The sequence below is a fragment of the Heptranchias perlo genome, chromosome 9 (assembly GCF_035084215.1).
Source record: "Heptranchias perlo isolate sHepPer1 chromosome 9, sHepPer1.hap1, whole genome shotgun sequence".
In the NCBI taxonomy this organism is placed as follows: Eukaryota; Metazoa; Chordata; class Chondrichthyes; order Hexanchiformes; family Hexanchidae; genus Heptranchias; species Heptranchias perlo.
This window is the reverse complement of record NC_090333.1, coordinates 51,613,531-51,630,157: the sequence shown is the minus strand read 5'-3', so window position 1 is coordinate 51,630,157 and position 16,627 is coordinate 51,613,531. Positions and strand designations below refer to the sequence as shown.

The 16,627-nt window shown below is 42.0% G+C and overlaps 1 protein-coding gene across 3 annotated transcripts in view; it reads left to right on the top strand.

The window, feature by feature from the left end:
- The first annotated feature begins 2,487 nt into the window (after nucleotides 1–2,487).
- Nucleotides 2,488–16,627, top strand: part of alg6 (ALG6 alpha-1,3-glucosyltransferase) — a 42,929-nt gene continuing 28,789 nt past the window's right edge. For 2 of the 3 annotated variants that reach the window (XM_067990406.1, XM_067990404.1), the window contains exons 1-5: nucleotides 2,492–2,660; nucleotides 4,073–4,157; nucleotides 5,471–5,560; nucleotides 6,396–6,484; nucleotides 7,975–8,054. In XM_067990406.1, coding sequence (XP_067846507.1) covers nucleotides 2,579–2,660; nucleotides 4,073–4,157; nucleotides 5,471–5,560; nucleotides 6,396–6,484; nucleotides 7,975–8,054 — 426 coding nt within the window. In that variant the 5' untranslated portion in view covers nucleotides 2,492–2,578. Of the gene's footprint in view, nucleotides 2,661–4,072; nucleotides 4,158–5,470; nucleotides 5,561–6,395; nucleotides 6,485–7,974; nucleotides 8,055–16,627 lie in introns of all 3 variants that reach the window. The other variant, XM_067990405.1, reaches the window with a different exon arrangement.

Below are 16,627 nucleotides of genomic sequence, written 5' to 3'. Positions count from 1 at the left end.
ATTCGCAATTTCGATTTTTATCCAATCGCGGTTTCGTTTAAATTCATTCAATGGAAAAAGTCAATGTGCCACCTTTGGGAGGTAAAATTAGCCTATAGCTGGTCAACAAGAAACTTCAGCTAAAACCAATCCTCTTTCTTAAGATTAAAAAAAATCGATTTTATTTTTATTTAGGATTCTTGCGCTGTTAATTTTATTTATCATTATCCTGTCAGCTCGTACCAATTTACATTGAAAGGCAATCCGATTTAAATTAAACTGCAGGATGTCGGTGAGCGTTGTAAAGTTGTGTTGGTTTTTATTTTGTTCGCAATCTCCGTATTTCGAATATTTCATTTAACAAAAAATAAATAAAAGTCCAGGGAGCCCAATTGTGAATCACTAGTAGCACGGATTCACCTCGGCCAACCCTTGAATACGAAGTCTGCTGTTTACTGCGGTTCTTTGCTCAGATATATAGCCATGATGTAGAGATGCCGGTGATGGACTGGGGTTGACAAATGTAAGGAATCTTACAACACCAGGTTATCGTCCAACTGTTTTATTTTAAAATCACAAGCTTTCGGAGGCTTTCTCCTTCGTCAGGTGAGTTTGGGATATACACACTCACCTGACGAAGGAGAAAGCCTCCGAAAGCTTGTGATTTTAAAATAAAACAGTTGGACTATAACCTGGTGTTGTAAGATTCCTTACAGATATATAGCCACTAAGTACGATGGCAGATTTTTTCCTTTTTTAAATGCATTTTTAAACTACGGTCTACAAATATTTGACAGTAATGATTTTAAACAATGTAATTATAGCTTTTACAGTCAGTAAAAGACAGGAGCCTGCGGTTAATCTATCTGATGGGTTCTTGTGGAATGGCTAAACTCTGACATTCTATAAACCTTGTACAGCAGTGTCCTAAATTAACTTATGCAGTCGAGTGGATTCTCTTCTAATGATGTATAATCTTTATATATTTATTATATAATGTACCCATATCGTATACTTATATTAGAAATACTACCGTATACATGCTTACTATGTTTATTAGATAAAAGCATCTATTTTTAATAAATATCACTCACAGACATAGCGTAGACGACGACATTGAAATATATAGAATATTTTCAGCTGTCCGAAACTGACGTTAATATTCAGGGAAAATATCTAAAAGTAAGAATACAAAAGATTTACATTGCAATTAAAGTTCTTAGCAATCAAAACGTAGGCGTTACTGACTGTGGTCAGTCGGTCGAACACATAAAACGAGCAAGGAATTGTTGCTCAAAAGCAGTAAAGTTGAAAATTTGCACAAAATGATTTTTTTAAATTGTTTTAATAATTCACGAAAACCTGCAATCTTGCTGCTTTTGTGCGTTTGACCAATTCTTTAGACGAGGAATAATCATAAACTGCAAAAAGAAAGCGAAAAGTAATCAGCAACCAAAGCCTCATCAGAATGAGCAAAAATGAATCCAATTATATAGTTCTACTTTTGCATTAAAGCTAAGGAATTCAATTAAGTGTCATTCTCAAACCGAGTCAATATCCAGTTCAACTTAAATATATTCGAGCTTATGTATGAGACATCTAATTAGATAAAACTAATTGTCTCAACTGGTTCCATTATAACGTATGATGACAAATGAGGTTAAAATAATATTAATTTTGGCAGCAATACAAGGGAGCATGACAGAAAGTTTGGAAACGGATGCTGTTTGCCCAGGTGAAATAACTTCATTCTTCAGCTCAAACGGCTTCACAAAAAAAACACAAGTTTTTCGTCATTCGTTTGTCGCTATGGATATATGAACTTGCATGAACATAAACAAATGGATCTTGATGTTTTCCTAACCTGCCCGGTCTCATTCTTTCCTGATCAATAATGTGGCTTATTTTAATGTGTATCACTCTGTGAAATTAATACAGTTCATTACTTTAAGTGGGTTTGCCTCCCTCCTTTCCATTAAACGAGTTTCACTCCCAACATTTCCCTGTTCTTTTTCAGCATTTATATCCGTTAAAATGTTTTTACTTGCAAAGGACAACATACAATTGGGAGACCACCCAACATATGTAAAATCGGGAACGGAATGTCAATTTAAATAACTGTGATCCTTTTATTTATCCAAATGAAAACGGCTATGAATTTCAGTCCCTTAATTTAAATAAAAGACATCAATTTGAAAAAAAAAGACAACATATTTATAAACTACTGTAGGTTATTAGAATGAGAATTGAAACAACTTCTGAAATGGATGTCGGTCTCCACAGTAATTTAACTGAAATACAGTAGTTATCCAAATGGAATTTAAACACATTTTAAATTTATCTTTGAAAGTGATTCTTCCATTTAGTGTCTTGTCCGGTAGTTAAATCGAAGAAACTTTCCACAAATGAAAGCGAATTCCTCTCAGGCGACACCGACCGGCCGGCCCGCCTGAGTGGGCCGAGTGGCTTCACACGTCATCAGGTGGCGCCGGCCGAGTGGGGTGAGGCGGAGGCGCATGCGCGGGGTCGGGGACGAGCTGTGCAAAGGCAGAGAGCCCCCCCCCAGGAGAAAGAGGAGTGAAGAGAGGCGGAGGACGGGATGGAGAGATGGAGTCTCATCGCCATCACGCTCGCAATCAGTCTCACAGTGCGTTGGGCGGTGTCCCTGAACCCTTACTCAGGTCAGTCAGCGAGCTGCAGTTCTTCTCACCTCCCATTCAGCCTCACACAATGCAAAAGAAGACCACCCCCCCCCAAACAAAAACACAACGTGTTAACAGATGTGTATAGACTGCAAAGGCTCTTGTCAGCCTTCGCATTTAATATGCACAGTGTAAAATGACAATATCGAATGGGCTTAAATCCCTAATGAGCTGTTTGTCGATTTGTTAAAGGGGCAGGCTTCTTTGAATAATGCATTTGGCAAACTGTGGTTGCTTTTGGAAGCCTACAGTATTGGGATGTAAATTGTGAAATTCTGCTGAAATCACTTGCTCCTGTGATATCATCTTGCAAAAAATAATTGGTGGATTTTCTGTGTCTTCTTTCTCACTCCTCCCAAGAAAAGTTTGCCAAACATCTTTTTCAAATTGTGAAGCAGGTGTCGACCTGCTTCCTTTTTTCTTCCACCGGACTCCTGAACCACTGCAGCCTGCACCACCTTGTCAATTTTTCATGTTTCCCTTTAACTATTCACACGCTGTGTCTCGGATGTCTTTTATTTCTTTGATTTCTCTCATTATGCCTCCTGCTAATATCATGACTGCCATTTTACCATCTCCTCCCAAATCATTTTGTATTTTTTCCTGTGTGTATATTTTCCCCCCTTTCCCTTGTGTTTATTTTTAAACGCATTTCATCTGTAATGTCTCCTCGTCCTGGCGAAGGGTTTAAGGCCTGAAATGCTTACTGTTGTTTTACCACAGATGCTGAGTATTTCCAGCTTTTTCTGTTTTTATTTTCAGATTTCCAGCATCTGCAGTGTTTTGTTTTTTTGCCAAACACTTTCTTCCACCTTCCTGCCTTTTCTCCCAAAGGTCCTGAAATATGGGTGCCAACAGTTCATCACTTGCTCACTTACATGGCCATTCTCCATGTGTAAACCTAGACCACATCCTTAGTCACCTCCTATGATCATCTTCCCAAACTTCTAGTTGGGATTTGATCCCTCTTTGTAAAACTCTTGCAAATTAAAAGCGGTGAATAAGTACACATTAATGTTGATTTAGTAAGGTAGACTTTTCATGGAGGGGAACGTGTATCATAGACGAGTCCAATCCTGTCCTCACTCAGCAGCCATAGACTTTACAGCAGGGGTGGCTGTGTAACTATCAAGAGCCAAGGAACCTGGGTAATATTTTCCCCTCCCTAGTGCAGTAACACTAAGGCTAATTGTTATACTGCTGCAGTAGCTGAAATCCGATAACTCACCTCAGAGTGGGGATGCAACCAGGGACCACCTTGGTCTGTGTTACTCACTTTCCATATGGGGCAATGCAGTTATTCTCAGAAGAGTGGAATTTGTGAAAAACCTTTTCATGAAAGTAGTGCCCTTTAATGTTATTTGTTTAGATGTATTTTTCTGTATCATCAGGTGCTGGGAAACCACCTATGTTTGGAGATTATGAAGCTCAGAGACACTGGCAGGAGATTACCTTCAACCTACCCATCCATCAATGGTTTGTAGTCTCATTATCCAATTAATTCAACATTTTTAGGTGTTGGGCGGGTGTCGCTGAGGATTTGCTTCAGAATATCTGTGATTTGAAGTGATGAATATCTTCCTTCCCTCTCCCCTTTTCCTCTTCCGTCCCACTCCTAATGGCACTGATGTTGGTCCTGGTGGTATCACAATCAAGTGTTCATTCTTTGTGTGCAGGCCTGGACAGGGAATGTTGGGAGGCTTTTCAACCCTTGGGAGGGGATGGGCATCATAGTTTCACCTGACATCTACACTTTTCAGCAGGAATCATTGGATATCAATCGCGAGCATGAACCCTGACTTTTTTCCCCCTTCTAGACCATGATAGGAACATTGCAACAGGAGTAGGCCATTTAGCCTCTGGAGCCTGTTCTGCCATTCAATGAGATCATGGCTCATCTGTGATCTAACTCCATATACATGCCTTGGTCCCATATCTCTTAATACCTTTGGTTAACAAAAATCTATCAATCTCAGATTTTAAAATTAACAATTGAGCTAGCATCAACTGCTGTTTTCGGAAGAAAGTTCCAAACTTCTACCACCCTTTGCGTGTAGAAGTGTTTCCTAACTTCACTCCTGAAAGTCCTGGCTCTAATTTTTGGGCTATGTCCCCTAGTCCTAGACTCCCCAACCTGCGGAAATAGTTTCTCTCTATCTACCCAATCAGTTCCCCTTAAAATCTTGAAAACTTCGATCAAATCGCCCCTTAATCTTCTAAATTCCAGGGAATACAACCCTAGTTTGTGTAATTGCTCCTCATAATTTAACCCTTGGGGTCCAGGTATCATTCCAGTAAACCTACACTGCACTCCCTCCAAGACCAATATATTCTTTCTAAGGTGCGGTGCCTAGCATTGAACACAGTACTCCAGGTGTGGTCTAACCAGAGCTTTGTATAACTGTAGCATAACTTCTACCCCCTTGTATTCTAGTCCTCTACATATAAAGGCCAGCATTCCATTAGTCTTTTTGATTATTTTCTGTACCTGTCTATGACATTTTAATGATCTATATACATGGCACTGAGGTTAATTGTAGCACCCTTACTGCTGCCCTGTTGAGTTCAGCTAACTCAACAGAGACCTTGGACTGTCTTGGGTTCTCTGTAGGTAATTGCACCACCCGATAGAGTGTGTTGCTAAAATATGTAATAGATGACGGTTTAGTAAATTAACCTAATTAAAAAAATATATAATTTTGAGTTTTTTTTAAAAGGTTCAGGAACCAACTGTTTCTGAATGCATTCTCTTTGTGGTTGATATATAGTTGATTTGTTTCTCTCTTCAGGTACTTCAATACAAGCAGCAATAATCTGAAGTACTGGGGCCTTGATTATCCACCTCTCACTGCTTACCACAGTCTGATTTGTGCATATGTGTAAGTTCGATCTGCTAACATTAATAAGACAACTCCATATTTAGAATTAGTCTTCAGAAATGTTTAATATAAAATAAGATGTAAAGTCAGTCAAGGTTCCAGCTTCTCATCAGTGACTGGCCTCTCTTTCGCCCCCCCCAAAAATGGGAAAGTGCAGGGTGTGGATGTTTGGTGTGATCAGGATCGCTCTCGGCTTTGATGCTCTTTGTGCTCATACTTGCTGTCTAGGTTGGGCTGTGGGGATCAGGAGGGAAAGTGGAATTGAGGTTGAAGATCAGCCATGATCTTATTGAATGGCGGAGCAGGCTTGAGGGGCTGTATGGCCTACTCCTGCTCCTATTTCTTATGTTCTTAGGTTTGCACGTGAAGAATAGCCACTGGTATTATTGGAATCAGGCCCCAGCATAAATTACAAATTGCCAATGTTTAGATGTTGCAATGAAGCATTTGTCCATGGGCTTCAGAGGTTGTTCAGCTCACTTAAGCCAGCTGCCACAATGTTGCATTTTGAAACTTGGAAAGAAAACAGTGTGAGCTGCTTCGATGGATAAGGACAGGTTCAGGCTCAAGGTGCATTGTCCATAGACAAACAGCCTGCCAACATTCACTGTTCAGGCTCCTATAAGTAGAATGCCCACTTGGGTGAGGTATCAAAGGCAGCCATACCCCAGTATAAGTCATTGCCTTCAGGGAGGAGAGGAAAAAAGAAAATTGTACTACTGTCTGTCATTAAGTATCTTTTATTGATTATGTGCACATTTTTAAAGACTGAAATGCATTACTTGTAATTTTTTTCTTATCCTAGAGATCAACTTTTTTGTTTTTTTTTATTCAGAGCTGAATTGATAAATCCTGAGTGGATTGCCCTTCATACATCTCATGGGTACGAGAGCCTTGGGCACAAACTATTCATGCGAGCAACAGGTAATTAAGAATTTTAGATCTATCTCTAAATCTGAAATAAAACGAAAGGGAAACAAATAAGAGAAAGCCCAACCATCTCCCTGACCTTCAGTGGCACCACCATTGCCAAGTCCTTCATCATCAACATCAGATCGTCACTGAGCAGATGCTTAACTGGACCAGCCACGTTAACACCTTGGCTATAAGAGTAAGGAAAAGGCTGGATATTCTGACTGACATGGCTCAACTCCTGACCCCTGAAAACCTATCCACCTTCTACAAGATGGTGGATTTTCTGTTACTTGTGTTGTTTAAATACTTTGGCCCTCCCTTTTTTGGCCACCAAGCTGGCGAGGCAAAACATTCTCTGGGAAATTTCCCGATTTTTGCGATCCACTTTAGCATGGTGTGATGGGACACAGTGAGCCCCTGGTGCAACACATTGAACCACAGTGTGATAGTTTGGGCTGGATTAAAGCACCAGTAGTGAAAGAGCAGTGTGCACCACTGAGAAGTGAATCCACAGCAGCTTGGCCAAGATTGACATCCCAGCTTTCCTCAGTATTATGTTGCCAAACTTTGGCACTCCAACCTGCTGTGCCACTAACTTTTTGACATGCCAGCTACAGAGGTTCAAGACCAGGGGACATGGTTTAAAAATTCAGAAATTTACAGTAGGTAGAGAACTCACATGGAACTTTTTGGACACACTGGGAAATAGGCTGAGCTGCCTAGGTGGCTCATTTTGCAATGGTAGCATGTAATTGACCCATTTAGGAGTGAAATCAGGAAGCAGTTTTTCACACAAACGGTATTGGAAATCTCGAACACTCTTCCCCCAAAAGGCTACGGATATTGGGTCAATTGAATTTTTCAAGACTGAGATCGATAGATTTTTGTTAAGTAAGGGTATCAAGGGATATGGAGCAAAGGCAGGCAAATGGAGTCGAGGTACAGATCAACCATGATCTAGTTGAATGGCAGAACAGGCTGAAGCAGATGAATGGCCTACTCCTGTTCCTATGTTCCATAGAAACCAAAACGCCCTATCTTGTATCCGGGCCTGTGCAGAGTTAGCTGATCTCAGTCAGGGTGGTATTAGAGGTGCAACAATTGTGTTGGAGTCCTTGGGAGAGGGCAGGGAAAATCAATTATGGTTGTTGGTGTTTTTTTTATGCAAACCCCCCCCAACCAGAGTGAGAAGTGTGTTGATGCTTACCAGTTGTCTAGAATCACATATGATCAATGGCCACGTGGATGAGGTACCTTAGGGTGGCTGGCACCTGTGGAATGGTACCACAGACTCGTGGAATAAATTACTAAGGAGGTCTATTGAAGCAGGCAGTATAAGTGGGTTCAAGAGTCTGGACAAAGAATTGAAGAATATATTGAAAAGTTGGGCAGGTAGGATCGATCTCTTAAAAAGGATGGGCCTTTTGGGCCTTGGGGCTTTTTCCTGTTTCTAAAAATTCTTGTGCTCCCAGTTCTGACATTCTGTCAATTTTGTTTAGTGTTTGTTGCAGACCTTGCTGTATATGTCCCTGCGATCCTCTGTTACATTCATCACTGTGAAGGACCAGAAAGCAAGAAGGTAGGCATTACGCAGTTAATGTTACTACGGCAATTGCAAAATTGTCAACATCAGACAAATGCTAGGTGAGAGATTTTCAGTCATGAGCTATGTACCCAAGGCATCAACTTGCACAAAACTTATAATGAAGGTTAGAAGTGGGAACCTGTGTCTGAAAGTTGTTCCAGGGGCCAGCTAAGTGGCATTAATATATCTTTTTGTTTCTGCTTCGAGTGCTGCATTTGAATCCTCAGTCTTTGGTTAGAAAAACACATGCTTTATTCGATTTTAAAAAGTCAAGCCGTGTCAAGGGGGTGCATAACAGAAAGAAGAAAGAATTTGCATTTATAAAGCACCTTTCACAAACTCAGGATATTCCAAAGCACTTTACAGCCAATGATTTAATTATGAAGTGCAGTCATTGATCTGTAGGCAAAAGTGGCAGCCAATTTGCACACAGCAAGGTCCCACTAACAGCAATGAGATAAATGACCAGTTAATTTGCTTTTTGTGCTGTTGGATGAGGGAAAACTCCCCTGCTCCTCTTTGAATAGTGCCATGGAATCTTTTACATCCACCTGAACAGGAGGATGGAACTTCAGTTTCACTGCTCATCGAAAAGATGGCACCACAGAAAATGCAGCACCCCCTCAACACTGCACTGTCTAGATTATGTGCTGGAGTCCTGGAGTGGGAATTGAACCAACAGCCTCCTGCCTCAGAGGCAAGAGTACTACCACTGAGCCAAGGCTGAAATGCATTTGAAATTTGCTTCTCTTCCCAGGACTAGGGAGGGGGAGGGGGTGGGGTTGGAAATCAGCCAGAGTTCACTAATTTTTTTAAAAAGCAGGCTTCAGGCATGACTTGTTACGATGTTGGAAATATTTACTATTTACTGCAACAGTCAAAATAAAGTTGAGGCTTGCAAAGCAGAACAACAAAAAAGACAAAATACATGACAACAACTTCTCCTTAGATCAGAGAAGGTTGAGGGGTGACTTAATAGAGGTAATCAAAATTATGAGGGGTTTTGATAGAGTAGCTAGGAGAAACTGTTTCCACTGGCAAGAAGGTTGGTAACCAGAGGACACAGATTTAAGATAATTGGCAAAAAAGCCAGAGGGGAAATGAGGGGAAATTATTTTACGCAGCAAGTTATGATCCGGAATACATTGCCTGAAAGGTTGGTGGAAGCAGATTCAGTAGTAACTTTCAAAAAGGAATTGGATATACACTTAAAAAGGAAAAGTTGGCAGGGCTGTGGGAAAAGAACAGGGGAGTGGGACTAATTGGATAGCTCTTTCAAAGAGCTGGCATAGGCACGATGGGCCAAATGGTCTCCTGTGCTGTATGATTCTAACAGTTTCCAAATGGTAATGATGGCTGCAATTATAAAATATCCAGTAGGAGTGATACCAACATGAGACATGAAATCTGATTTTTAAAAAAAATCCCAAAACGGGCCAGATTCATTAGATACCTCTACACCAGATCTGGCTTGAACACCTCAAACAGTATCATTTCTCCCTTTCTTTGACCAAAGCATCCACGGCTCCCACTTTGTCCTGCAGGGTAAGGAAAATTCTTATCACCTCTTCTCTGCCACAAACTGCTGGTCTGACTTCCTTTTCCCCATCCCCTTCATCCTTACCTCTGACATCCAACCCAAAGAGTTTGTGGACCTCTTTGTTCCAAAATTGAGGCTGCACCCCAGTCTACAGCATTCAGTTTCTTCATTCCTCCCATCAGACTATTTTATCTGAGAACCACCACCTGCTCTCTTGGCCCTCTCTTAACCTAACTCTTCACCATTCACCTGGCTCTTCTAAGCCCACTTCTCTGCCAACCTTTCATTCATGGCTTCCTTTCATCATGTATAATTTTCTCCCTTACTCCCCCCTTAGAAAGCCTACCATTAACCTCTCTTCCCTGCTGGGCCAATTCTAAACACCCATTCCTTTCCAGTCCAGTCCTTAAATGCATCATTACTATCCTACTCCATGCCCGCCATTTCTTCCAATCTGATTTCCATCCTACTCACAACACCAAGACTGTACTGGTCAAAGTCACTAACATCTTTTGCAGCTGTGACTACAATACATTTTCCCTCTTCAACCTCTATGTGGCCTTTGATACGGTCAAACACCCCATTTTCCTCCACTGCCCTTTTTCTGTGGTCCACCTTTGTGGCACTGCTCTCTCCTGGTTTTATTCCTACCTGTCTGAAAACAATATATCTCTTCTGATGATTTCTCCCTCCATGCCCGTGTGGTCATCTCCAGTGTACCCTAGGCTCCACCCTTGGGGCCCCCTCCTTTTCTTTAACCTTATGCTGCCCTTGGTGCTATAACCAACAACCATGGGACCAGCTTCATTTGCATGCCAATGACACCCAACTCTACCTCTGTGTCACCACCCTTAATTCTACAACTGTCACCAAGGTGGCCTGACCAGCTGTCTGACATCAAGTCCTGGATGAGCTATAGTTTTCGTCAAAGCCTGAAGCCAACCTGTTCTTCTTCTACCAGAAACTTCACACATCAGGTCTAATTTCCAGCTCCCTCCCTTGTCACTCAGACTAACCTTGGTGTACAACCTTGGTCATGATATACTCTGAACTGGGCTTCAAACCCCAATCCAGTCCATCCTTTTTCTTCCCCCCGCCCCCCCCAACACTTTCTGCTCCACCATTGGTGACTGAGCCTTCAGTGTCCACACCCCCACATTCTGGAACTCTGTTCTAAACTACTTCTACTTTCTATCTCTCTCCCCACCTTTAAAAGTCTTATCAAAACTTACCTCTTCAACCTTGTCTTTAATCTCCTCTAGTAACTTCTCTTTTACTTCTTGCTTGGTGTCCACCACTCTCCTTTTAATGTATTTTGAAACATATTGTTTTGTGAAAGGTACTATGTAAATGTAATTTGTTGGGTGATTTTCATAGCTGACGTGGACATCGTACAAACCTTTACTTAAATCCTTGGTGACCTCACTACTACGTACCTTGGTACTTCAGTATATTAAATTCATCACTGGTTAGCTCAAGAGAAATACTGATAGTGTAAAGGGACTCAGTGAATAAATGCACTGCCTTGTGTAGAAACAAGGCATAAGACCAGGAAGGTCCCAGGTTCAAACTCCTGGTCTGAGCTGAGTTGACTAATTTGTTTCAAGTGTTTGGTCTCAGCGCTCTGTGCTGAGGAGGGAGGGAAGACCAGCTTGGGTTCCCATTCCGTGCGTGCGTGTGTGTATATTTGTGGACAAATGTTGGATGAAGGCAGGATAAGGCTCCACTGTGATGAGCCACCTTCCCCATGAAAAAAAATAGGCTACTGACACTAGCTGTGTAGGCTCACATGATGAATGTCTACTTGAGTGCGGTATCCAAGGACGCTTATAGAAGCGTACTGGAGCATGGGTTAGTGTGTTCAGGAGAGGAGGAGGGAAAATTGTTGGGAGTGGGGAGGAGGAAGGAGGAATAATTTTTACGGAGTGATTAGAGACACGGCATGATTTTAGCTCGAAGCTGGGAACCCAGCGTGTGCGTAGATGTTCGCGTGGAGAACCCAGAAGTCAAGTGAGTGCGTCACGTTCGGCGGTTGCGACTCAATTGAAGGTAAGCATTTGTGCTTCCGGGTTTCCCACGCGTCGGCGAGATTGACAGGCTAGCTGCTTGTCGGAAGGGAAAGGAACCGCAAATCGGAGAGGAGGAGGGGAGAGAGAGATTGTGGGCCATGGAAGAAATCGGGGCGGGTGGGAGGGATTGGACGTGGACGACATCGGGTGGGCCTTAGAGAGGATCGTGGGATGGGGGTCCACCGTCGGGGTGGGGGGTGGTCGACCGATCGTGAGGGTCCTGTCGGCCAGGTAAGCTTGTTGGGCCTGGATGAAGCACTCCTGCAATAAAGGCATTCACCTCATGGATCCGGCCCTTCCCGCCTGCTTTCACCTGATGTGAATCAGAAGCAATGGGAAATCCGAACAGGTACGGTTAAATTTGTTTTACATTTCTAATACACAAAAAATGAAGTGCCTCAACTATTGCAATGAGATACATTGCCCCTTTAAGTATTGGCTCGCTGGCTTTAAGTGGGGACTGGACTTCCGGGTTTCTGTTGCACGCACGCATCCTATCACACGTGGGTTAAATCTGGAAGTGGGCGTGTTGGAGCCGGGATGCGGTCTCACTCCAAAAAAAACAACTATTTTTACTGCTCACCCGCCCCCAACCCACCTGTTCTTGGGGTTAAAATTACCTCCACAGTACGGGAACTTCCGATTTCCGATTGACCGGATGATTTATTTAATATGGTTTGACATTTTAGTGAAGGTGACTGAAGGGTTTAGGACATGGGTAGAGGATTTCAGTTAAATCCTCTGGAACGTAGCCGTGGAACAAGTGAAGTCCACTCGATCATGCAGCAGTGGTTTGCATGACTTAAGGATAATGTCACTTGAAACTGCTCCGAGGTTTTAAATTCTGTCACATTATGGAATCATCGTTAGATTTACTGGTATTTTTGTATACTGAAACAACAAGACCAAATCATTAACATGCTCTAAATGCTGATAAAAGTCAAGGTGAAGGCTTCCATGATCTATGGTGGGTGCTTCAAGATAACGTGCAAAATACGTATGCCATGAAACCGGATCTGTTTGGCTGGTAAACAGTTTTTGAATTCGTTTCCCGAGAAACATGCAGCAGAAGGTGGGGCTGTGACTACCAGGCAATCAACAGCTGAGAGGGAGCAGCAATGACATTTATTCACTGTTCGTCCCGTGTAATTATCAGAGTACTTCATATAAAGGTAACAGCTGCAATTGCGCATTAACTGCCCCCGTTCTTAGTTGTGCGCTGTGAGTAAGTGTTCCTAAATTAGCATCTACGTTATGTGACTAAAGTCACACAGGAACGCAACGCACTCATTGGGTAGGCACAAATTTCTAGCAATCTTCTTATCAAAAATAAGAGCGCAAATGTTTTTTTCCATCTCTACTGCGTATTTTTATTTCCCCATTGTCTCCTGAAGACACTAATTCATACTGAGCTGTGGTGCCTCAACCAAGTGGCCTTTCTTCCTTTGTAAGTCTAGACAGCAGTATGTGTGACTGTGGAGGACATCACGGCCAAGTCTGATCCTGTCCTGGTCTTGCACCCACACTTGCGCGCATTCCAACAATCACTAAATATTCAGATGCAGGCGCCCTAGTTGATTTTCCCTTTTTCCACTCCTCCTCTCCTCTCCTCTCCCCTAACCCAGGGGTGATGGAGCTGATTTTAATGCCTGTAATACCAACCCTGTTGGGATCGACTAACTCAGCACAGACCAGGCTGGATCTTTGCAGTGTATATGCGTCAGTCCTACGTTGGGTGGTCAGTTAATCACCATGCATTGCTTTTGTAAAGGTTAATTTTTTTTTCAATTATCTGCTTTATTTATGGTCGGCTGCATTATGTGTGGTGAGATACATTCCACGTGCTATCATTCGGCAGCCTTTGTTTGAAGGTAGTATTTTCTTGGTCAGTTGTATTTGTTGAACACAATAAAAGTATTTGTTGAACACAATAAAAGTAGTTGTTGGTCCAGTTAAATCTCGATAATTTGCAGTCCAATTGGCTCAATGGGTAAACGCACCATGCATTTTGGTACTGAGCCATTTGGACCAAAAAGGTTCCAGGTTCAATCTTTTGTCTGGATTAAAAGATCTAGTAGCAGTTAAGTGCTTCAGTTTATCTCAGTGGTCCTGTATTAGGGAGCTAGAACAAAAAAGCAGCCAGTGTTCCTATAGTATTAAAATTAGCGCGAGGCCAGCTAGAAGTAAAATCAGGAAGCATTTTTTTTCACTAATAGATTTTTGTATGGTGATGGTAACTAGTGATATGGAGAAAAGGCAGGTAAATGGAATTGAGGTACAGATCAGCCATGATCTAATAGAATGGCGGACCAGATTTGAATGGCCAACTCCTGTTCCTATGGTCCCAATGCTAATTGCTATCAAATGAACGCTGCTGGAAAGTGTGTGTCTATTAATATCTGGTGAGGACAAGATTCTGCTCAGTTGTGATACTCCCTGTGGTCAAATAGCCTGGACAGGATCAGGCTTGACTATGGTGTCCACCATGGTCAAATAGCCTGCTTACACTCACTGTGTAAATTTACACAGGGAGAATGGACACTTTGTTGAGGCACCATGAAACCACAGACCAGCAGCACCTTCCGGGGAAACTGGGGAAATAAAAGTACACAGCAGGGATGGAAAAAACCATTCAGGATTTGTTTTGACAAGAAAGCTGCTATAGCTTTATATCACAATGACTTACGCACCTGAGTTTAAGCAGGGGGACAAAAATCAGCCAGGGGCCCCACTCCTCGAGTTACATCGAGTCTACAGCACAGAAACAGGCCATTTGGCCCAACTGGTCGATGCCGACGTTTATGCTCCACACGAGCCTCCTCCCTCCCTACTTCATCTAACACTATCAGAATACCCTTCTATTCGTTTCTCCCTCGTGCTTATCTGTCTTCCCTTTGAATGCATTTATGTTACTTGCCTCAACTACTCTTTGTGGCGGCACGTTCCACATTCTTATCACTCTTTGGGTAAAGAATTCCCTATTGGATTTATTAGTGACTATCTTATATTTATGATATCTAGTTTTGGACTCGCCCACAAATGGAAACATTTTCTCTATGTCTACCCAATCAAACTCTTTCATAATCTTAAAGACCTCTATCAGGTCACCCTCAGCCTTTTCTTTTGTAGAGGAAAAAAAGCCCCAGCCTGCAGCCTTTCCTGATAAGTATATCCTCTCCGTTCTGGTATCATCCTTGTGAATTTTTTTGCACCTTCTCCAATGCCTCTATATCCTATTTATAATATGGAGACCAGAACTGTTCACAGTACTCCAAGCGTAGTCGAACCAAGGTTCTATATAAGTTTAACATAACTTCAGTTTTTCAATTCTATCCCTCTAGAAATGAACCCCAGTGCTTGGTTTGCCTTTTTTATGGCCTTATTAACATGCATCACTACTTTTAGTGATTCATATATCTGTACCCCAAGATCCCTTTGCTCCTCTACCCCATTTAGGCTCTTATTATCCAAACAGTATGTGGCCTCCTTATTTTTCCTGCCAAAATGCACCACCTCACAATTTTCTATATTGAAATTCATTTGCCAATTACATACCCATTCTGCAAGTTTATTGATGTCTTCTTGCATTTTGATGCATTTTTCTTTGTATTAACTAAACCCCCAATTTGGTGTCATCCACAAATTTTGAAATTATACTTCCGATTCCTGAGTCCAAATTGTTAATGTAAATTGTGAACAACAGTGGTCCCAGCACCGATCCCTGTGGAACACCACTTCCCACGTTTTTCCAGTCTGAGTAGCTACCCTTAGCCCCGACCTCTTTTCTGTTTTGTAGCCAGCTTGCTATCCATTCTGCTACCCATCCCCTGACTCCACATGCTCTGACCTTAGTCATGAGTCTATAATGTGGTACCTTATCAAAGGCCTTTTGAAAATCCAAATATATTACATCTGCTGCATTACCCTTGTCTACTCTTTCTGTTACTACTTCAAAGGGTTCAGTAAGGTTGGTCAAGCATGACCTTCCCTTCTGAAATCCGTGCTGACTACTCTTTATTATATTTTTGTTTTTTGATATTTTTCTTTATACCTTTGAGTAAAGATTCCATTATCTTTCCTACCACTGACGTAAAGCTAACTGGTCTATAGTTCCCTGGACTTGTTCTATCTCCTTTTTTACATATAGGAATAACATTAGCTGTCCGCCAGTCCTTTGGCACTATTCCCTTTTGAAATGAATTTTTATATATATGTAATAGTGCCTCTGTTGCCTCTTCCTTGACTTCTTTTAATATGCATGGATACAATCCATCTGGATCAGGGGTTTTATCTTCTCTAAGTTTGCTTAGTTTATCAATTATCTCCCTCCTTTCTATCTTAAATGTCTTTATATCTTTTTTGATCTTCTCTTCTAATGTCATGCCCACCTTGTTCGTCTCCCTGGTGAATACTGAGGCAAAGTAACTATTCAATATTTCTGCCATTTTGCTGTCATCACCTGTGAGTTTATCTTGTGCATCCCTTGGTGGCCTTTCCTGATTTTTCTTTTATTATGTGTCTGTAGAACACTTCACTCTTTTTATATTCCTTGATAATTTAATTTTGTAGTTCCTCTTTGCTTTCCTAATTTTTGACTTCTTTTCTAACCTCTTCAGATTCCGTTTTGTCATCCTCTCCTTTGTTGTCTATGTATTTAGGGTTTGGGGGGGTGGGGGGCGGTAAATGGGGTGCCAATCAAGCGGGCTGCTTTGTGCTGGATGGTGTCGAGCTTCTTGAGTGTTGTTGAAGCTGCACTCATCCAGGCAAGTGGAGAGTATCCCATCACACTCCTGCCTTGTGCCTTGTAGAAGTGCCGAGTGGATGATACATCTCGGCCTCCTCCCGATATCCCCACCATCACAGAAGCCAGTCTTCAGCCAATGTGATTCAGTCCACGTGATATCAAGAAACGGCTGCCCCCCCCCCCCCCAAACATTCACTTCCTTCACCACCAGCGG